General features: G+C 51.2%; 1 protein-coding gene across 1 annotated transcript in view; it reads left to right on the forward strand.

Annotated features, from left to right (window-relative positions):
- Positions 1–22,280, forward strand: part of IGSF3 (immunoglobulin superfamily member 3) — a 93,501-nt gene that overhangs the window by 61,523 nt on the left and 9,698 nt on the right. Inside the window, exons 4-7 of the mRNA XM_059466219.1 lie at positions 738–1,127; positions 2,781–3,182; positions 6,677–7,081; positions 20,982–21,392. Coding sequence (XP_059322202.1) covers positions 738–1,127; positions 2,781–3,182; positions 6,677–7,081; positions 20,982–21,392 — 1,608 coding nt within the window. The remainder of the gene's footprint in view (positions 1–737; positions 1,128–2,780; positions 3,183–6,676; positions 7,082–20,981; positions 21,393–22,280) is intronic.

A 22,280-nucleotide genomic window follows, 5' to 3' on the forward strand; every position in this document is an offset into this window, starting at 1 on the left:
TGGCTGGGATTTGGCTCCCTCTTTTGCCACGTGCCTCACTTGGGGGGCTGCTGGCAGGGTGAAACAGGGCAAAGGAGGGCCCAGGCACTGCCTGCAGCCAAGGGAAGTGTCAGCAAAGGGGCTTGGGTGGCAAGCCCTGTCTCCTGATGTGGTCAGGGATCTGGGGCTGGCACAGAAGCTAAAACATACTTTTTAAGCACTTGGTGCTAGCACAGACAGTGAGGATTTTGTTAAGTTAAGAGTGATACAACAGGGAATAAAACTAAAAATTTCAGCAAGCGCTTTTGTATGGCACAAGGTCTGTTCACAAGTCAAAATTCTTCTCCTAGCCCCCAGTGCACAGCTTCCTGCTAAGGATCTAAAGACCCTGGCTGAGTTCTTTGTTTTCTGGGACATTCTGCCTCTTGACTCTGGCTGAGCAGGGTGGGAGTAGGACTAGGTTCTAGGTCATATTCCACAGTGGTACTGGATGCTCCAGAGCTGCTGCCTGGAGGACAGGGATGTGACTGAGGAAGCCTTTGCTTGCTCTTTGCTTGATGGGCAAGAAGGTGGCTCAGTGTGAGCACAGCCCATCTGGTCTCCCACAGCAAAAACAAGTCTCTAACCTTTTTACCTCTGGATGTGCTTGTCTGAGTGCTCTTGGCTATGCAGGGAGTAGCAAGTTGTGAGCACCTGACATGAGGTGTGCTGGCTGTCGTGGTGTGCTTTGCCATCCTGACACGAGTCTCTCTCCCCAGACAAGGAGTTCAGCGTGCGGCTGGAGACGGAGAAGCGGATGTACATCGTGGGCGAGCCGGTGGAGTTCCGCTGCATCCTGGAGGCGCAGAACGTCCCCGACCGCTACTTCTCCATCTCCTGGGCCTTCAACAGCTCCCTCATCGCCAGCCTGGGCCCCAACGCCGTGCCGGTGCTCAACAACGAGTTTGCCCAGCGCGAGGCCCTGGGCCAGCTCAAGGTGGCCAAGGAAAGCGACAATGTTTTCGTGCTGAAGATCTACCGGCTGCGCCTGGAGGACAGTGGCAAGTACAACTGCCGCGTGACCGAGCGGGAGAAGACCGTGACCGGAGACTTCATCGACAAGGAGAGCAAGAGGCCAAAGAACATCCCCATCACTGTCATGCCACTCAGTAAGTAGGGGCGTGCCCATCCCCTCCTGAGGGCATTGCTGTACTGGGCAGGGAGCTGGGAAAGATGTGATGTGCCCGGACCACAGCAGTACAGGAGAGGGAGGATAAGAGTTCATGTGCTGTGCAGGCTTGGAATCCCTGCTGGCAAGATGTATTTCTTTTGTTGGGAAGGGGATGAAAAGGAGAGGTGTGTGTCAGGTTCACAGGTGGGGAGTCATGCCCCCACTTTGTAATGACACCAAGCTGGCTGTTCCATTCCTGAGCTGAAGGTACAAGTGACAGCCTGTGACTTGCTCCTTACATCTCGCTCCTGGCCTTGCTCTGCAGGGAGCTGGGTGCTCTGTAAAGTACTCAGCAGGCAGAGTGGGGAGACCAGCTTGGCCTAGGAACTGCTAGATTCCTGCAGGCTGTTATGTGATGGTGATTCAGCTGTCTTGCAAGACAGCTGTACTGGAAGAAACCAGGTGTGCTCCTTGAGCTGCAGTGCTCTTCAGCACAGAGCTCTGTCCTGGTCACTGTGTGGTCCACCAGCTCTGGTGAAAACAGCTGGAGGCTTGCCTTGAATGTGTTTTATATTTGTGAGAGAAACATGCTAAATAACAGGTTGAGAGGAGAGATTCCACTGACTCATTCCTTGTTTTGCTCTCTGAAACTCTGGTGGCCATGGCATGGTGAACCTTGCATGGGTTGCCCAGGCTACCACTGGAGTGGCAGTGGGCTTGGAGCAAGCAGAGGGTTGCTGCAAGAGGATTTTGTGCTTTATTGGCCTCTATCTGCGAGATTTGTAGGGAAATACAGCCCTTTCCTCTAGCTTTTTTTTCCCCTCCTCATTTCTCCAAAAGAAATTCTATTTCTTTTCTGTCTTGCCAATATTTGGTCTCATTTGTTTGGCTATGAAAATCAGTCTAGCTAGAAATCTTGCAGTGGACAAATTTCTAAAACGTATTGTTTCTAGACCCAGCCACCTTTCAGACAGATTTGATTCTTGCCTTTGATAAATCACCAGCTGTAGGAACAAATGTGATGTTTTTTTTAAGGGTGCTAAGTGTCCATAACTGTGATGGAAGGCAGCAGGAGTAACCAGCACTCAGTATCTCTGAAAAGCCAGCCACAAAGCCTTACACCTCTGGGAAGCTCAAGATACCAGTTGTTTTTATTTGAACATTACCAAACAGTGATAGCTACCCAAAGTGGGAGTTTGGGAGAGCGTCTCCCAAAAGTTGTTGGTAGGAATGGATGTGGCAAGATGGTGATCATGGTGACGTGAATTGAAAAAGCCACGGGGTGCTGGAAGCATTTTTTTTTTGGCAGAGCCAGTTGGCACGCAGTGCATATTGTAGCAACAGAAATTCCCTCAAGCTTTGCCGAGATCCCATCCCGGACCTGTGACCAGAAGACACGGCAATGTCTCCTGAGCCGCAGGCAGAGATTTCTCCCAGCTTTGGCCTACACCTGCCTTGAGTGTGCAAGTCACCAGGAGCAGCTCGCTGCCCACCAGCTGTTTTTGGATGTGGTCACGCGTGAGGTTAAGACGTGCCTGGACCCAAACGCGTGGGCAGTCTCCTGCACCTGGTGGAAAGCGTCTCTGGCCAGCAGCTCGAGCAGTGGCGAGTGTGTGTCATCTCCCCTGTGTGTGTGCGTTTCTCTCCTTAGAGACCAGCATCTCCTTGGAGATAATCAACAACGCCACCAATGTCTTGGAGGGAGAGAGCCTGCGCTTTGGCTGCAACGTGCGCTCGGGCCTGGGGCCCCAGAGCCGCCTGTCGGTCGCGTGGCAGCTGGTGGACAAGCTGAACCGGCGCAGCGAAATCGTGCGTCTGGACCGGGAGGGCACCCTGCACCCCGGGCCCGCCTATGCGGAGCGCAGCAGCTACGGGGGCATCCAGGTGGAGCAGGTGCGCCCCGGCTCCTTCACCCTGGAGATCTTCAACAGCGTCAAGGCGGACGAGGGCCACTATGAGTGCCGGGTGGCCGAATGGACGCGGACGCTGGATGGGGAGTGGCAGATGGTTGGGGAGCGGCACACGAGCACCCCGGTGTCCATCACTGCTCTGGGTGAGTACTTGAGGCGTGGGGGGCCCTGGGGCCACGGTCCCCCATGTGCCTGGCCGTCCCCCAGGAGGTCACCTGCAGATCACTGAGGCTGTTCTCAGCGCTCCTGCCTGTGCTTGCCAGCAAAATGGAGGCACCAGCAGCCTGCCCGCAGCTCCTCATAGGTTGGTGCAAAACGCCTGCATGCGCCCTTGTGTGTGGGGGCAAAGTCTGAGGGGTGGCTGTGGCAGGAGCAGGGCAGGGTATGGCTGAGGAGAGGAATAGGGCTTCCAGTGTCCTTCAGAGGAGGGCAGCTGCCAGTGCCATGGTGTGTCCTGCCAGTACTGGAGCTGGGTTTTGGTCAGTGCAGTGGTGGTGCTCCAATGGCAGCCCATGGACATCGAAGCCTCCTTGCCTGCCCTGGGTAAACCTTACTTCTGCCCACACCTGATCAGGAGTGCAGAATGCTGGGCATCTGTTGGCACACAAAGCAGAAATGATGAGCATCTCTGACAGAAAGCATGAGTCAGGAATGGTCCTCGCTGTCTCTGCAGGGAGGCACTGAGCTGCTGGCCCAGAACCACAATGTTGTCCCTGACCAAAGTAAACCAGGACCTGGGATCACTGCAGCTGGTACTCTGCTCTGCCAAGGGATTCCTCTGTTCTAACAGTGAAGCCACATCAGTTTAGGAGAGGGCAGGTAGGGAGTTTGACATTGTGCGTGGATTGTGAGTTACTTTGGTCCTTTTGGGCTGGTTCCAAAAGGGATCTGCAGAAGGCTGAAGAAGGGATGACTGCTTCTATGAGGCCACTGATTTTCAGAATGCCAAGGCTAGGACAGTCAGGGAGCTCTATGAAAGGTTGAGATGGGAATTTTGGCAGGAGGGTGGGGATTGTGTGGCTCTTACTGGTACTCTGAAGTATTTGCTTTGACAAGATGTGTGTGAGACCAGACTTCAAAGTCATATTGTATTCTGATGAAAATCTTGCTTTTTTCCTCCTTTCCTCTATCTCCTTTACTCTTGACCTCCTTTCAGAGGCTGTTTTGTCTGGAGTTAGAAATCTTTTCTGTATAGCTTCCAAAAGCAGGTAGGGATGTTCTTTTGTAAAGAGCTAAAGCAAGATTCTCATCTAATTTCAATGGTGTCTTCCTCATGAGGTCAGCAGCATTTGTCCTGCTACAAGTCCCAAGTGTCAGCCCTTCCCTTTACTCTGCCACTTGTAAAAGTCTTGAGATTGAGCACTGAAATTTTAAAATGTGTCACTTCTACTCTTGTTAAAATTTAAGATGCTCAGAAGTGCACAGCAGTTCCAGAAGATGTGATGGAAAAGTTGTTTCACCTCCTCTGCTCCTCAGTCACCGGCTGTTGAGCATGTTCTGCCTAGGCTTAAGAAATTCCTAGCTCTCTTTAACTAGCAAAGCTGAAGTACCTCATAAAAATATAGTAGAGAAACTATTGGGTATTGTTTTGCTGCTGAATCTGGTTGGGTTTTTTTTGTTCAGCTTCATGTTTTTGAAATGTCCTGAGAAAGTCAAATTCAGGGTACTAAGAAAAAAGCAAGAGAGGTTTATGGCTTCAGAAACTGCTGTTCTAAAAAAAATGCAGTAAATTTAGTGACACTCACATTTCAAGTTAAGGTCTCATTGTTTGCCAGTCTGCTGGGGTAGGAAACTCTTTAAATGATGATGTTAAAACCCACAAATGTAACCACAGGATGGTTCAGAAGCGGCAGCCAGAAGAGAGAGATGTGCTGGCAGAAGAGACCAGATGTTCCTGAACTTCTGAGGCTCTTGAGTGCATGGCACAGACTTAAGTCCCAGTCTGGCCACGGAAGGAGGGGTTGAGGGAGTGATGTATTTTTGTAGGGAGGTTTTACAGAAAATCAATCCACTTTTATGCTTTTTGTTCCAAGTCCCAAAAGAAGAAGGGCTTTTGTTTGTTAATTTAAGTGCCATGACGATGTTGATGGAGTTGAAGACCTGAGAAACACACCTGGCTTCTGCATGACTTCATGAAGCTTCCTTGCCCAGGCCAACTGGAGAGTAAACTTGATGAAGTCACCTGGTCTTGGTGAAATTAAGTTGGCTTTCCAGGGCCTTCTCTGGCTCAGGGTTTCTCTGTGCTGGGCCTGCTTACTGGGGCAGGAGGGCTTATTGAGGGATACGAAGGTGAGGACTTATGTGGGGCTGAGACACAGCAGCTCTGCAGGGGAGGCAGCCTGGGTCTCACACTGCCCTCCTGGGTAATCACTGAACATGCTGTGAGAGGCTTTAATCCCGAAGATTGACCTGTTTTCTCAGTAATTAACATGTCCTGGAGCTCTGGCACGGTGACGCCGTGGGGTTGCTGGAAGTGAGCAGATTTGGCGGTCTCCATGCTGTGCCCGGTCTGCCTGCTGCAGCAGGGAGCTCCTGGCTCATCTTTTGGAGCCAGTGGCACGCTGAAGCTCCATGCTGATCCAGAAGATGTTCCTTTTTTGACTGTGCACTGTCTGGGGTCTCCTCCAGCAGTGGCAGCTCTGCTGGGAGCTGGGGTAGTCAGCGCTGCAGGGAGAGGGGGAACTGTCAGCCCATTTGGAGCGCCCCATGGAGCCTCTGAGGAGGGGAGCACTTCTTGGGGACATTGGCAGAAGAAAACAAGGTCCCTGCTGAGTCTGCTGGCCACACTGAAGTGATTGGAAGAGAAGAACGTGTTTCTCTCTGCAGCTTGGTTCAGATGAGCAGTGGAAATACTCTGCCTGAATATGTACGCCTGACTGGCTAACTGGAAAATGTTACTTTTTAATTACTAATAGACTGCTAATTTCAACTCCTCCAAACAAACAGAGTGCTGGGGCTAAACAAGTCAAAGTGTATTGACCAGCTTGCAGAGTGGCAGACACATGAGAATAACTGCATAAAGCTGTCCTGGAGTTGTGATCTGGAAGAGAGCAAAAGCTGTGCTGTGTGAAGAACAGGAGCAACCAGCTTTTCTTTCAGTTTGCCTCCATCCTGGGGTTTTGTAACCATTGGCACCTCTACAATGCATGTTTTGAAGGCTGCTACATCTTGCTTTCCTCATTCTTCCTCCAGCTGCAGCAGCCAGATGCAGACCTGGGTAGGGGGACAGAGCTGGACCCCCTGCCCAAGAGGTGGATGTGAATCACAGGGGGCTGCTGCTGAGTAGCTACTCTGCCATAAGGTGCTCTCCCTTGCCATTGTGCTGCTGCATTTCCATACAGGGTTTGGCAGCCTGCAGAGGCTGTGTCTCAGGGGATCTCACTCCTCTGGGCAGAAATTGAGGGCAATCCTGCTATGGCTGCAGCCCATGCTCACTCAGGCCGTCACTGCTGCTCAGGGCGTCACCACTTGTGTGTTTTTGCCTCTGCTTTTCACCTCACTTGGCCATAGCAAATGAGGAGCTGACACAACTCGCGTGGCTGATCACACCGCTGGATGACCACGCTGGCTTTTGCATGCTGACAGCAGGGCCCCCTCAGGCACGTGTGTCTCAAAGCCCTCTCCTCTCTTCCCACAGAGGCCGGGTTTGCCGTCACCGCCATCTCCCGCACCCCGGGCGTCACCTACAACGAGTCCTTCGACCTGCAGTGCATCATCAAGCCCCACTACCCGTCCTGGGTGCCGGTGTCGGTGACGTGGCGCTTCCAGCCGGCGGGCAGCACCGAGTTCCACGACCTGGTCACCTTCACGCGCGACGGCGGCGTCCAGTGGGGCGACAGGGCCGCGGCCTTCCGCACGCGCACCGCCATCGAGAAGGCCGAGTCCAGCAACAACGTGCGCCTGAGCATCAGCCGGGCCAGCGACACCGAGGCCGGCAAGTACCAGTGCGTGGCCGAGCTGTGGAGGAAGAACTACAACAGCAGCTGGACTAGGCTGGCGGACAGGACCTCCAACCTGCTGGAAATCAGGGTCCTGCGGCCAGGTGAGTGCTGAGGGTGTGTGGAGGGGGGATGAGGGATGGGGTATTCTCAGAGTCTCTGTGGTCAGGATCACCCTGGAATGTGTTAGAGAGTCTCTTTTCCCAGCCCGGCAGCCAAAGGAGTCAGGGTTCTTCTATTCTTGTTCTCAATGTTGTTTATTTGCTGTTAGCTAATACATTCTTTCTCCAACCCGCTGAGGTTTGTCTGGCAGGTCAGGTTGAGGCACACTGACCACTTCAGAGGCAGTTTTATCTTTTTCTACTAAAAACTACGTATACATTATTTACAATAATTTTCCAATACCTATCATCTATGTTAGACAGTGTGTTTCTACTCTAAACCAATCCAAATGTGCCACCATCACTCAGAAGGTGAGGCTAAGAAGAAGAAAGAAGAAGGACAAGGCACACCCAAATCCCTCCATCTTGGCTTCTGAACTCCCATTCTAAAAACTCAAAATTCTGCTTTTCTATCTTGTAACAAACTAACTTTCATTCTACTTAAACTTTCCTGGATTGTGCATCCTCATATAAAGTTGGTAATTGTTTTTCCAAGGGCTAAATTCGAAGGTACAGGTGGTTTTAACTCTGTGCCACCTCCATTTATCAGGGCAGACTCGTAAAAGAGAGGAGAAGAATGGGGCAAACAGGATCAAAGAGAGAGATGTGTTGCCACCAAAGCTGCCCATGCACCATAGGTGGGTGCTGCTGCTCTGGTCCAATAACTGGGTGCATCTCTCACTATGCTGGAGGCACCTTCAAAAACAGATGGTGATCAAAGAGCCTGATTTTCATCCTCACCAGAAATTGAGCCCTTTTGGCTGAAAGTCTCCACAGCCATGGGTGCCCACACAGAGTGTGCAATAGATAAGCAACAGGCGCCTGGCATGGCAGGGGCAGTCCAAAAACCTACAAGGTGTTGTCCCTGTACTGGAGTGAGTGAGGGGCCTTCTGTAGGCCTTGTCACTGACATATTGGTGGTGTCCCTATTGTGCATGGAAGGTGCAAACTTATGTGGCCATGGTAGCTGTGGGCTGTTGCTGAGCTGAATTGTGTATGGCTGTCTTGGCCTTAGGGATGGAGTTGGTGTCTGGAGTGAGGCTTTTAACACCTTCAAGACTGTTTGCTCAGGTCCTTGGTGCATGTGAGTTCTCCTTTTATGTTCCTGTGCAGAAGGACTCCTTCCTAGGGTCTCTGCTGGTTGGACTTTGTGTTTTTCCCATCAGTATCCCTGTTCCACCTTCCCCAGCCCTGTCTTTAGACAACTCGGGGGATGCTATGAGCTTGAGCCACCTCATGAGCCCTCCATCATTTTTCTTCCCTCTCTCTCCCTTGCCCTCATCTCCAGTTTAATCTTCTCCATTTATCTTGATTATGCTGCCTTGTAATACATGTTTTACTGCTTGCAAGGTCGAGTTGGTGATGTTCGTCATTTTAGCTTACTTCCTTAGGAAGCAGTGGTGAATGGATGTGGTCCCAGGAGTAACATGCTTCTTCACAGCCCCATGCATGCCTATCTGTGTGTGAGACAGAGAGGGAAAGAGAAATCCTTGATGACAGCTTCAGGAAGAGAGCCTGTGGTGTCACAGCTCAGGGTGGCAGGCAGCTCAGTTAAACCATGCTCTGGCAGCAGTAACACTCAAGTGATGCCTTAACAGAACAAGTTGTCCAAGTCTCCATGGTTTCACCTCTCCCTGTCTCCCAGCTGCTCAGCAAATGACTCCAAAATAAATCATAGCTGTCAGTTCAGTGAGCCTTGCATACTGTTTGAGGCTTTATGGCTCACAAGTGGGGATGAAAGAGAAGAGGGGCTCCTCAGAGCGCTCCCAGCACCATGGCTACACCCTCTCTGTGTTTTGTTACTGTGTCCCAGGCAGCCTCCTGGAGCAGGTGGTTGATGTTCTCCATGAATGAAATGTTGGCAGTCAGACCAGGGACTGCTCTGGTTCTCTCAGAGAACCTGTTGTTTCTTTCTTGGTGAGCTCTTCTTGCAGCAGAAGGGGAAGAATAATAAGTTCACACCAGCTGCTTTCTGAAACCAAAGCTGGCAGGAGACCATGCACAGTAGTCAGTGTGAACTAGAAGTGGTCCCCATGTGCAGGAGTGGAGATGTAATTTGTGTTTGGGGCTCTCCTTCTGCTGTGGTATCTGGTCTGGGTCTGAAAACCTGGGTCTGTCATCCCCAAGGCCATAATCCCTTTCCCCTGAGGGTTCACCACCATTTTCCCATCTGGAGACATTGCTTTGCCCTTTGCCTTGCCCCTTTCCAGGCTGAGAACAGCATCCAGCATGGAAGGCTTAGTGGGCTGATATTTGAGCGATCCATCAGGATTAGCTGTGTCCTGTCCTTGGAGAGGACATGTGTGGTGGCTCCCTGGCACTTAGAGTTTCCTTGGGTTTTAGGGGAAGCAGAGGTACCTTTTAGGGGAAGCAGGGGGTTCCTTTTGAACCCAAGTGACCCTGGAAACGTTTGGTTTCAGGCTGAGCTCTCAGTGCTCACTGAGATGCCAGCTGACCTCACTGTTCCCTGCCCCCTTTCTTGCACAGCACAAAGGGGACACAGCACTCGGGTCCTGCCTGAGGGAGGAAGGTGGTAGATAGCTTCAGACAGGTCAAGGGGAAGACCCAAGGGCTGTCAGGCAGGCTCTGTTCCCATCTCCTCCTTGGGTCTTGCTTCTCCCTGCCAGGTGTCCAGGGATGAGACAGCAGGCACTGTCTGGGAGCAGTGCCTGTCCATGTGGTCTGCAGAACTCAGACAAGGGCAGCAGACAGTGTACAACAGGGGCTGTGCTGCAGTCTGGGCAGGCTTGGGTGTCTGCAGAGTGCTCTCTATTTTGGCAAGGAGGCTTGGGGCAGATTTGTGCTGGTGTATTAAATTGCCGTTGTCACTGTGTGTGTTACTGCACTTATCATTCCCCTGCAGCACAGATGGGGGGGTGATTCAGCAAAGTCCTGGGGTCTGAGTGCTGGAGAGTGTGTCTGGCAACAGCAGAGTAAGAAAGCAGGGCTTTCACACAACACCCCCACTCTCAGAGCACCTTCTCACCCCTTTCATGCTCATGCAGCTCCCCACCCCTTCATCCTTGTGTTGTCCCCTGTCCTGTTCCTTCGTGACTAAATCTGGATCAGGCGCTCAGGGAGAAGCTGCAATCGCCTCTATAAATCTGTCCTGTTGCTGCTGGGATTTTGACAGTAATGAACATGGGAGGAGGGATGGCAGGGGATGATAACTGAGCAGACTCCAGGGGTGCTGGGCTCCTCACTGCTTTTTTGCAAGCCAGTCTACAGCAGATTGATTGACCTGGGAGCCGTCGAGCAAACAAGGCAGTCATGCTCTTCATTAGAGCATTAATTATCTTCCAGAGGCTCTCCAGGGGCTGCTTCTTAAAGTTTGGTTTATTAGGAGCTGTCAAGTTGAAACCATCATGGAGTGGGGGATGGAGGCTTGTCAGGCTGGCCTTGGAGGAGCTGGAGGTGGCTTCTTCCTGAACCTTACTTTAGCAGCGGGGTGAGCCATAGCTGTGCTCTCCCTCAAGCCCTGCATTCAGGTGGGTGCAGAGCCCTGTGCTGCTTTTCTGCTCTCCACAGGAAACCAGAGAGTGGCTGTGCTGGGCTAGCAGAAACTAACTAATGGCCAGAGAAACCTAACGAGTGGAGAATGAAGGACTCTTACCTCTTTGTCCAAGCCCATCCATGGCAGCCACAGGGAGACTGATCAGTCTCATGTTCCTCCTTCTCTCTGAAGGCTCAGTGAGCAGCCAGGCAGTGGATGGTTGTGACTGTGCAGGCTTAGGATGCTGGGAAGATGAGGAGGGCACGAGGAGTCTGCTTTATAGCACACTTAATGCTGAGAGAGGAGGACTGATTTTCAAATAATGTCTTTCCAGCAAGACATTTGTGGAGTATAGTGAGAAACTTTCCTTAACTCAGATATTTCTGTTAATGCCTTTATTCCATCTCATCTTAGTAATTTTTAGTAATTTCAGTGGTTAAGGAATCCTCTCAGGCATGGTTGTGAAAGATGCCTTTTGTACTACAGGTGGCCAGTGGAATACCAACCAGACTCTTGAGTGGAGGTTCAAACAAGTGTTTTTCAAAGGCCACAAAGTCTCTGCTTGAACCTGACACTTCTTGCTTCTGGCAGCATCCAGCAATAAAGTTAAGCAAGGAGAGTTAATGAGCTGCAAACTTCCTTACAGAAGTGAAGTCTGGAAACTGAAGTTTGCTGCTTGCTTGATCCCAGAGTGGTTTTGCTCTGTGGAACAGCACTGCTTCCCTGCTTTACAGCTGCCTGCTCCATCTGGCAAATGGTTGTACTCCTGCTTGAGTGCTGAAGGAGTTCAGGAAGAGCTCAGAGAGGCCTGTTTCTCAGCAGCAGTGGCTGTGGCACAGAGCAGTCTCCTCTTCCCTGTGTGCTCGAGGTTTTGCTCCTTTCCCTTCACTGCCAGTGGGGTAAGAGCTGTTGTTCCTCCTCAGAGCTGCTGCTCCTTCCTTGCAGCACACTGAACACATGAAATGAAGGGGCTCAGTGTTGCATCACCCAGAGCTGTCCCCTTGCATGGACCTGCATTAGTGACCCAGCTGGAGCCCTTTTTCTTCTGCAGATAGCAGAGGTAGGGTTGATTCTCCTACCTTGTACCCCAGGTAATCTCCTACTCCTGTCCATTTGCCCTGAGGAGCTCTGTTGCTGCACTTGCCAGCTCCTCTGGGACAGATTCTCCACTGTCACCTCTTGGTACAGTTATTTATCCCAGGCCATGTTTAGCCATCACTCCCTCCTCTAAACATCCCTGTCCTCTCAGGTGTAAGCAGCAGGGAGGGAGCTAGTGCTGGATGTGCTGCTGCATTCCTGATGCTGTACTGGGGATGGTGACACTGGCCTTGTGGGGTCAGAGATGTGATTCACCTCTCCCTGCATTTGTTTTCCTTCTGGGAGTGGTGCTGCTTGGCTCCTCTGCAGCTTTTTCTGTGAGAGCTTTTTCTGTAAGAGCCAGGTGTGTTGAGCTGATTGCAGCCAGTTATGTTCAAGGTTTCTCTTGGGACTCCAGCCTGGAAAATGCACCCAGGGGCGTGACCTGAGAAGTTGAACTTGGAATGGATGAAGCATCTTGGATGCATTACACACAGGTGAGGAGTGTGGCAATGCATCCTTGCACCTAGTGGGACCTTAACCTGACTCAGCCTGCTCTTTGTATGCCCACTGATCTTAGGGCAGGCAGTCTTTCTTTTCAGCCCCCTGACAAGACTGACAGTGCCAGGAGACCTGGGCCATATCCAGGCTATGCTGCTCTCTTCAGATTAGCTCTCTCCATGGTTACTTTGTAGATCCAAATTTTTCACTTCCGTTTCAGAGTACTCTCTGCTTTCTCTCTTTGATATCTCCTGAGCAGTTTTCCATTCCTGTTTGCAGTGTGGATGTATAAAACTATGGTGTCAGCCTGTTTGCAGTCTGTGCACATGCACCTTCTTTGATGTTGTCTTGAACAGCTTCTCTCTCTCCACACACTTTAGCTTCTCATTGATTCTCTGTTTGCTTTTCTTGGACTAAAACACTCTGCTGTGAGCAGTACTTAGATGGTGTCCAGCTCTAAAGCTTTGTGCCTCCTCCTGCCCTTGAAGATCTCAAAAGCAGAGTCAGCAGGGGCAGCCCTTGAGGGAGAGGGAGATTTGAGGTGATGAGCAGCTTTGCAGCCAGGTGCTGACCACTCTTGTCCTGCCCCAGTCTCTGCACGGAGCCCCAGCTGTCCGTGAGGTGAGTGGCCTTGGGGCCAGCAGGCTCAGTGCTGCAACAGCACAATATTGCTCTTGCTGCCCTCTCAGCCCTCCAGTCAGAGCAGTGCCCAGCCTAGGGTCCCTCCCCATATGCCCAAGCATCACCTTTGGCAATCCACCTCTGTACATGGTACCTGCACCATTTTTCTGTGCTCTGTATCCTGAGGAATCTCCTGGCATGAGAAGCTGCATGTTCTGACATTGGTCAAAGACTGAATTCCTGGGTTCACTGAGCCTGAGATCTGCTTCCTTACAGCAAAATGGCTGCAAATATGCTGAACCTGTGGCTCAGGTTATTTTATTTTAACATATGTATGTCTACATAAAAGTTTCCTCTTAAGGCCATCTTATTTTCTTAAATAGGCATTTGGGATGCTGCTAAAGAAAATTACTGTAGTGTTCCTTGTCCCAGTTAACAGAGAAGCAGGGAGTTCAGATGGTGACGGATCTGTAGCCCATCATGCTGAAATATGTCCTTACTCCTTAAGAAGTTCAAGAATACAATTTCTTCAGAAATGACAGATGGCTCATTTCACTGGGTTGTTCTTCCAGCTGTAGTTGTACTCACTAGTTATGGAAGGAGCATCATCCATGAGCACTGAGTTTTGGAGAAATGGTACCTTCAGCTGCAATTTAATGTTACCATTCCCAGGATGTGGTAATAGTGGCTCTCAGGTGGGAAGTCAACTCCTGCAGGTGGAGCTGACCTTGCACTTTGCTGCCCAGAAGGAGGTGATCCTCATCCCCAGTGTGGGCTGCTGGCTGCATGGTCCTGTCCATTCCTTGTGCTGGCACAGGTGCTGCTGTGCCACAGTTCAGTTTAGTACACCTGCAGAAAGCTAGCCCAGTGGAAGGGAGCAGTTAAAGGTGAGTGGAGTGAGCTAATGCTTGGATGAATTCAGCTGGGTCCTTCTCACAGGGGACTTCTCTTTGCATGGAGAGCAGCACCTGACACTGGCAGGGCTGGTGTGCCAGTATCCAAAATATCTCCTGATCCTGCCTGAGGTCTGTCTGGAGAGCTTGCTCTCTGGGTGGCAAGAAAATGACACTTCACACCAGCCTAGGCAGCTCATCTCTGCCTGCCCAGCACTCAGATTTTCAGCAGGAGCTGCTGAAAATGGCCAAGTCAAACACAGTGTGTGTGAAAGTCAGCCCTGCACTACAGGGTGCAGTTGTGCTCTGAGCGTGCAACTGCACAAAACTGCCAAGTTGTTTTGTGAGGGAAGAAATATCTCAGGAAATCCAGCCTCCAGCATGGCATGGGAGCTGGTGTGTGGTGCTGCTGTGTGTGTTACAACTTGCTCTTCGAGTGCATTTAATTACTTTTTTTTCCTAATTGACGGAGCACTCCTTTGTTTGAAATCTTTCTGACGAGGAGTTGATTAAATATCTCTGTATGTTATTTTTTTATTTCTTTATCTGCAGTGTAGCTTGGTAGTGAATTTATCTTCCAGTGATCCTATCTCCATATTTTAATTTACAAGTGATCAGTGAACTGTATATTGTTTTCTGACAGCAGGCACAACTCATGCTGCGAATCTTTTATTCCTCCCTCCCCTCTTCTCTCTGGTGCAGAACTTTTATGTGCATTTCAGGCTTTTGCAGGAAAGTTTCCGGTTTTAGGTTTGTGAGGCATTTTGCTTTGGCGGGGGGGTACATTTGTTTCTTGCTGTTCTTTACACTGACATGGTTTCTGTTTCTTGGGGAAAGCCTTGTTTTTCCAGGCCAGTGGTACATCCCAGCTGGTGGTCTCTGCCTTAGCCTTGGCTGGACCGGGGAGGCTGTGAGCTTCCCAGCTTTTTCCATCCTTGCCTTTCCTGTATGTGCTGGCAGATGTATGGCTTCTGGGCTTCAAAAAGCCTTTCTGGGTCACACGTGCCTTCATTCCTCCCCAAGGCCCCACTTGGTTACCTGCTGGTTTGCTAGCTGCTCCATAGCCTTGCCAGGCTGCTCCCTAGCCAAGCACATGTCCTTGTCACTGCCTGCAGTCTTCACATGCAGAGATGGACTTGACCTGCTCCCCCAGATGGATCTGCGGTCTGACTGTGCTGCTTTTGGGGAGGGGCAGGGCATGGGGCCACTTGTAGGAACTTTGGGATGATCAGGCTTGGGGCTGGAGCTGGTGGGGGTGCGGATGAGCAAGGGGATCCAGGGCTTGAGGAGAGGCGCCTGTTTTGCTTTGCCACAGCACCCTTTGACACCATTTTGAGAGCATCAAACTCCACTCCCCAGGCTGCAGTGGCACAGTTTCCTTCAGTCCTGTGCCTGTGCTTGGGGCTGCGTGCTGGGCAGGGCTGTTGGACAGGTGATGGTCAGCATGGACGTGTGCAGCTACTTAAATACCCGGCTGGTCTTGCTGCAGCAGCAGCTGCTGTGAGCCTGGGGAGTGTCTGGGCTGCCTGCTGGGCTGTGGACTGCACAGCAACTTGCTGAACACGTTGAAATGCAGGTCACTTGGTGGTGAGAGTCATAGGCTCAGCTCTTTTGTCTGACCACAGGGGAGGGGGCTGAAGCTGAGCCTTCCTCAGGAAAGGGTTAACGCTGTCTTTCCTTCCCACAGAGCTGCTCTCCCAGTAATTCAATCTTGTCAGCCTGTTTGCAGGCAATAATTCATTGTTATAGGAACACTACAGTAAAGTGACAAGTTAATAATGGCAGTAATAATGGCAGGCAAAGTCTAATGCTATTTCCCTTTCTGCTGCTCCTGTTGCAGGAGCAGCCTCCCATGTTGGCTAATGCAATTTGCAACCTCACTAATCCAGTTTCAGGAGGAATTGTGTTCAGTTAAAAGAGAATAGCCTGAGCTGGGAGCTGTGCTGCCATGTTCCTGCCTTCTCTGGGGAGGCTGCCCCAGTGCTGGAAGCCTTTGTCTTTACTTTGCTGTGATTTCTGTGCTGTGGTTAAGCTTAATGAGCACAGTCCTCCTAGGAGCATCTTGTTTTCTTCCCTTCTGCAAATGCCTTTCTTCTGATGCCTCCTCTCCAAAAGGACTTGCACATGTTTCCCTTTTGAAGGTTGGTTTGATTTCAGCTAACCTAATAAACGTGAGTCACCCGGCTCTCGCCATGCTGAATCAGTAGGCTGGCGTGTACTTGCTTGACTCTGTTCAGTCATTAAAGCAGGAGTCCTTGCAGTGTCTGGGGAGCTGGAGGAGCCTCCTCAGCCCTGCTTTGTGGAAGGGAGAAGAGCCGGCAGGGGTCTGAATGTCAGTACATGTCTAAGCCTGTGGCAGTAACCTGCACACTGGTCTCTTGAATCCCAGGCAAACATCCTCCTGGAGGAATTCAGGCTTTTCAGGCCCTAGTGAGGGACATTATGAAGCACCTCTAGGATGTGACCACAGGCTGAGGGGATGGCTGAGTTTGTGCCAAAGGCGTGGCCAGTGCCCTTCAGGGCTGTACACTGAGTGTACTGGGGAGAGACGGGCTCCTTGCAGAAGTCACCATGGGGCTGTGCTGCTGGAAAAGAATCTCTCCTGACTGGCCTGCTAAACCCACAGTATGGTGTTAAACCAGGGCTGGGCTCAGGTTGGGCTGGCCTCATTTCTGCTCCCCCTGCACACGCACCTCAGCACAGTGAAATCTCGGTGGAGGCTTTTAAAATTAGGACATTTCCCCAGAAAACTTTTTGCAACATTTCATCGGTTCTTTCCAAGCAAAAGGGTTCTCTGGAGGAACTCTCCCCAGCGAGCAGCAACCTCCAAAGTGGAACACTGCCTCCCTGCTGTGGTGCCAGGGCTTTCTGGGGACTCTCTGGGATGTGGTGGCCATCCTCCTGCCCACCCTCCTGTGCCACAGCTGCTGTTCATGCAGAGCTGGCCCCTTCCTCAGTGGATGGCCCCCTCCTCCTTTGCTGCAGGGGCAACATTCTGGGGTTTTGTGTGGGGCTGTTTTGAGGAAATGGTATCTTCATCTGCTTTTAAACATTGCCTTCCCAGGACTTGGTAATTGTGGCTCCCAGGTGGGAAGTAAACTCCTGCTGTTGTGTTTTCTTGCTGCCTACAAGGCAAAATGATGTAAGGTGTTTGAGAAGGAGCATCTTCTTATCACAGCATTTTTAGGTACAGGTTGCAAAGTGCTTTGCTAAAGGTAAGTGTTGTAACCCCAGCTGGATGATTAGGAAACAGAGGGGAGGGAGCCAAGAGGCAGCAAGTCAGCAGAAAAACCATGAATCACATCACTGTCTCTGTTCTCCTCCTCTGATGACTGCTCTCCCTGCCCCCAAATATTTGTATAATTGTGCTTACCACATGCTCAGCTTGAGGAGCCTGCTTGATGGTGTGGAGAAAACATCTACTACATATCAGCTTGTAGAGGATCTGGCTGTGTCACAGCTTGCTGTGGTTGTAAAGTGTGTCTGACCTGAGGTCCCAGCCAGAGGTGCAAGCTCTGAGGACCAGAAGCTGCCGCATCTTGAAATAATGATTAAAAAAAACTAAGAGGTTTCTAACCATGACTTGTTGCCAGTGTAAATTGAAAGCCTTAATAGCATATGTAGGGCCAATTACAGTACATTAAGGTACAATATCCTCTTTACTGGCACTCTCCAGGGAGCCAGGAGACATTGTGGCAACAAGGATTATGGTTTGCAGATGATATGCACGATAACTTCACCTAGACGCAGGCACCTGTTCCTCTCACAGAGCAGATGTTTGGGAGGCTGTTAAGAGAACATCAGCCTCTTGACAGCCAGCAGAAAATGCTGGGTAACTGTGTCTGTTCACACTGCTGTGCCCACCACCTCTGCTGCCTGGCATGGGGCTGGAGCAGCCCTGCCTCACCTAAACCCCAGCCCCTGGGGCACAGGGCTCAACTCGAGTTTGAAGGCCAAGCCCTTTCCTGGCTCTCGGCCCAGGCAAATCCTCAAGCCAGGAAAGGGAGTTTCCCCCTTGTGGGTAGGGTGAGGTTTCACTGGCTGGGTGCCTGGGGTGTCAGACTTCTTGCAACCTCACTGGTGCATCAGCAGCTACAACCATTTCCATGTCATGGCAACATCTCTAAACCTGACCTGGCAGGCTGCACGTGGCATGGAGAGGCTCAGTTTGCACTGGAATAGGCTTACCACCACTATGGGAAGGGATGGATGGACTCCCTCGTGTTGTATTGTGCTATTCTCATTACCCTGGACCACCAATTTCAATATTATCTAGTTTCTGCTTTTTAAATAATTTATCCCAAATGCAAAATGAGCTTTGTGGATTTGTTTGTGTACCTGTGAACAGTAGCTGATGGTCAGCCCCATGGCAGAGCAGAAGTGTGAGTTACCCCACAAAGCTTCCCATGTCTTAACCAGGATCTTTCCCCTGAGGGTGGGACTGCCCCAAGGTAATCCTGTGTGTCTCAGGATTTCCAGCTTAGCCTCTGGTCCATAAAAGCCCTGAATCACTCCTGTAGGATCTGCAAAAGGTAATGAAGAAGAGATGGGTGCCTGTGTACTATGCAGGAAGCAGCCCCAGGATGTGGAAGCATTTGGCATTCACAGAATTGGAAAAGACTGACAATGTCCTCTCTAATTCTGTGGGAGGGAAACAGAACCTGCACTTGCATCTTCTGGTGTGCCTCCCTCAGGAAAATAATTCATGTCTGATGAAAAGTGCATTGGCAGGGATGTCATTACATATCACTGATACCTCTAATCGAGAGCAAACTTTGTGCACAGTGTTATATGAACCTCTGCAAGAGTATAGTCTGGCAAAGAGAAGACCTGTGATTCCCTGCCAGGGCTTGCTGCTCCAGCTGGGAGCAGCTGTAGAAGCACTACCTCATCAATATCTTAGAGACTCAGTGCAAATGTGGGCAAATTCCTGACTGCTGGCTGCAGTGGCTGCCAAGGATGGCTTGGAAGGATGGGGGGGTATGTGTGAAATTTAAGATCTCATTTTTGCCAGAGTTAGTAAGATTGCTTCCCCATTACTCTCAAAAAGATTTCTTCCCAAAGGTTGCATGGGAGCAGGGAAAGCTGCTGAGGGGCCATCTGAGAGTCCTTGGATGACCTCAGGGGCCCATGCTGTTTGTACACAGTGACAATTACTGTGATTATGGTCTGGGAACAAGCCCTCGCTGCTTCAGTGGAATACATCTGTCATGTACAAGGTGGGTCTGTTGCCCCAAACACTAAGATTAGAATTATTCAGTGTCAGCCATCCTCATTTCATCTCCTGGAGGTGCCATGATGTGGGAAGAGCACTGTGAGGGAGGGGTGCTTGCCTCTCAGCAGCTCTGCTCTGTGTGTACCCTGGCTTTGTGTGTGTGTGTGTGTTGATATTGAGCAACCCACCACACACTGTGTGTGTGTATATACTGCATTTTAATAGATATAGGGCTACTGACTTAACATACACAGTTGCTATAGTAACAAAGGTTTCCGTAGTAACGGTTGCAGAAAATATTCCAGTACCAATTAAAAATAAACTGTTTGGAAAGGGGGCTGGGGGAGAGAGGAAACTGCTGAGAACCACCTTCTCCTTTATTGGTTCATCTCCTAGGGACTTGGAAGATTGATTAATGCTCGAAATAACTGTTCTTGACAAATGGTGAGCCAAAAAGGTGGGATGAAGGGTGGGTGTGTAGCTAAAGCTGTTGTCCTGGAGTGAAACAAAGGGGAAGGAATGTGTCTGGGGTATGGCAGAAATGCAAGAGGGTGACACTGACTCTTTCCATTAGGTTGAAGTCCCTAGGGAGGAAAAACAAGGACATTTCCCCTCCTTTCCTTCCTCCAGTGTGTGCATGCCATACCACAGGCACCAGGCACTGAGTGTTTATTAGCATACTGATTAAAGCCAGGGGCAATGCAGGCTCCAGGGGAATGTCTGATGCGATCCAGGATGCCTATCTCAGATGTGATAGCGCAGAAAGCATTGCTGTGGTGGGAGTTCCTCCCATTTGAAGTTGTTTGTGCCCATCCTCTCCCTGGGCACTGTCACTCATCACTTGTGCCGACAGGCATCCGAGGCCCTGGTGCCCAAGGGAAGCTGGAAGCAAAGCATGATGCAAAGCAAGGAGCCCGTGCCTTGGTGAGAGAGAGAAGAAACATTGCTTCCTCACAAACACAGGATGCGTGGGATGTGTTTCCAGGGTGTGGATGGGCACAGGTCCCCTGGCAGCCTTCAGTTGTTTGTGCCTGTGGTGCCACGCTTTCGTCGTGCCACTTGTACCCAAGTTTTATTTAAGAGATTTGCAGCTCATCAGCAGCAAGGCGGCATTCCCCCTTTCAGAGGGGAACAGGGGTGTGTCTGGCTCGGTGGGAGCTCCCTTTCTCCCCTGTCTGTGGCTGGCAGGGACTCTAGGGTACACCGAGCACAAGTGTCACAGGAGGGCGCCTCGTGTCCTCCCTGCCAACAGGAGTGCCCTGGCTCAGGGCTGGGGTGACAGCACAGCGTGAGCACACACTGCAGCAGAGGCTCTGTCTTGTGTTTGTACAGGGAGAGGGGAGTTGGGAATCTGTGTGTCTCTCCTTACAGGAACTAGAGCCAATGATTCTGCTGTATCATCTTCAACACCATGGGACTGCTTAGCTACAGTGTGGGAGGCAGGAGAGGTGATGGGCCTGTGGCTTGTCCTAGGCTGTGCAGTTTGTGGTGGACTTGGAGCCAGATCTCCTGGCTCCAGGGGGAGCAGAGCTTGCTCCCTGCTGATCCCTTCCAGTCTGGTGCTCTTTCTCCTTTTCCAGTTGTGCCTGCACTTCCTCCCCTGGCTATTGCGTGTCTATGGGATGCATCTCACTGAGATGGCTGGCATGTGACAGCACTGGGGTCTCATTTAATTGCTTTCTCAGAAGTGGTTTTCTCTGGAACTGGTCAACAGCTCATTGCCCTGAGGTACAAGTGGTATGATTTCACCATGAGAAAAACCACTGAGTTTGGGTGTAGTCATCTTACTAAGTCTGGTGCCTCAGACCACTATGAATTAAAAAGAGTCTTTTAAAGGTCAGACTGTGAAAAAGCAGCCTCTCTTGCTGAGGGACACAGTGGGAGGATCCAGGAGTGGATAGGGGTTGAAAGAAGATATTTGAGTAATGTCTTACAGTTATGTGGGATCCAAGCAAGAGAGCACTCTGGTCTACCCCAAATCTGGTGAATTACTTTCCTGTGTTAATGACCCACCTCTCTCCATGCTTCTCCATTCCCTTGCAGTGACCAAGCTGCAGGTGAGCAAGTCGAAGCGCAGCATCACCCTGGTGGAGAACCGGCCCATCCTCCTGAACTGCTCGGTGAAGTCCCAGACCAGCCCCGACTCGCACTTTGCCGTGCTGTGGTACGTGCACAAGCCCTCGGACGCTGACGGGAAGCTCATCCTGAAGACCACGCACAGCTCAGCCTTCGAGTACGGCACCTACGCGGAGGAGGAGGGGCTGCGGGGCCGGCTGCAGTTCGAGCGCTCCGCCTCGGGCGGGCTCTTCAGCCTGACGGTGCAGCGGGCCGAGGTGCGCGACAGCGGCAGCTACTACTGCCACGTGGAGGAGTGGCTGCTCAGCCCCAACCACGCCTGGTACAAGCTGGCGGAGGAGGTGTCGGGCCGCACCGAGGTCACCGTCAAGCAGCCAGGTGGGGACCTCTTGGTATTGGCTCCTGTGAGATTGCCACCCTGTCCTGGCATCCTCATGCCTGCACATCCCTGCGTGGAAGGAAGGTTTTCCCTCCTTTGACTGGTTTTCCCTCCAACCTGAGCTGTTCAGTGTCCCCACATTAAGGTTGTCCATCTCCCATAGTCTACAGGGCCACTGCATCCAGCCAGGTTTCATTATCCTTGAGAGCATCATGTAGCAAGAGTGTTAGCTAGTGACTTACTGAGAGAGAACCCCTGTGTGTGTGACTGTCTGGGAAAGCAATTTTATTGTCTTGCATGCAGTTTAATTTTACTCTGTGCCTGGATCCTGGCAGGCACAGGGAGCCTTGTGTCTTTTCCCTTTGCAAATGAGATGGGAATAACGTTTAATGAGGTGGAGAGCTGGCTGCCAGGAAAGGAGAGATCTGCTCTGTGGGTGGTTTCTGAGCAGTGGATGACACTGATAAAGGTGAGCTGGTGGAGGAGCTAAATCTAGCCCCCACAAGCTGGGACAGAGGGGAGAGGCAGGGAGGCAGGAACTGTCCAGGGCATTGGTACTTCATGAGGAAGCCTGCCTTGTCCTTGCTCCAGCTGCCTGTGTCTGGAAGATAAAATCCCTCAGGCCAGATGGTTATTAGGGCTGGAGTAGGATAATTAGTGCATTTTCTCTGTCTGGGTTTGGCTGGCTAGACACAAGCTCTGTGGACAAGGGTGCGAGAGGGATGTTGGATATGGGCCCCAGTGCAGCTTTGCCTGGTCGCACACACAGGAAGCACAGCAGGGCATGGCTTGCTCCCAGTGCCAGCTCCTCATTTCTGTCTGCAGAGTCCCAAGATGGCTGAGGGGTGGTCAGGGACAGGGGGCTGTGACTGTCCCCTCATTTGCAT

Source organism: Ammospiza nelsoni, chromosome 2 (assembly GCF_027579445.1).
Source record: "Ammospiza nelsoni isolate bAmmNel1 chromosome 2, bAmmNel1.pri, whole genome shotgun sequence".
In the NCBI taxonomy this organism is placed as follows: Eukaryota; Metazoa; Chordata; class Aves; order Passeriformes; family Passerellidae; genus Ammospiza; species Ammospiza nelsoni.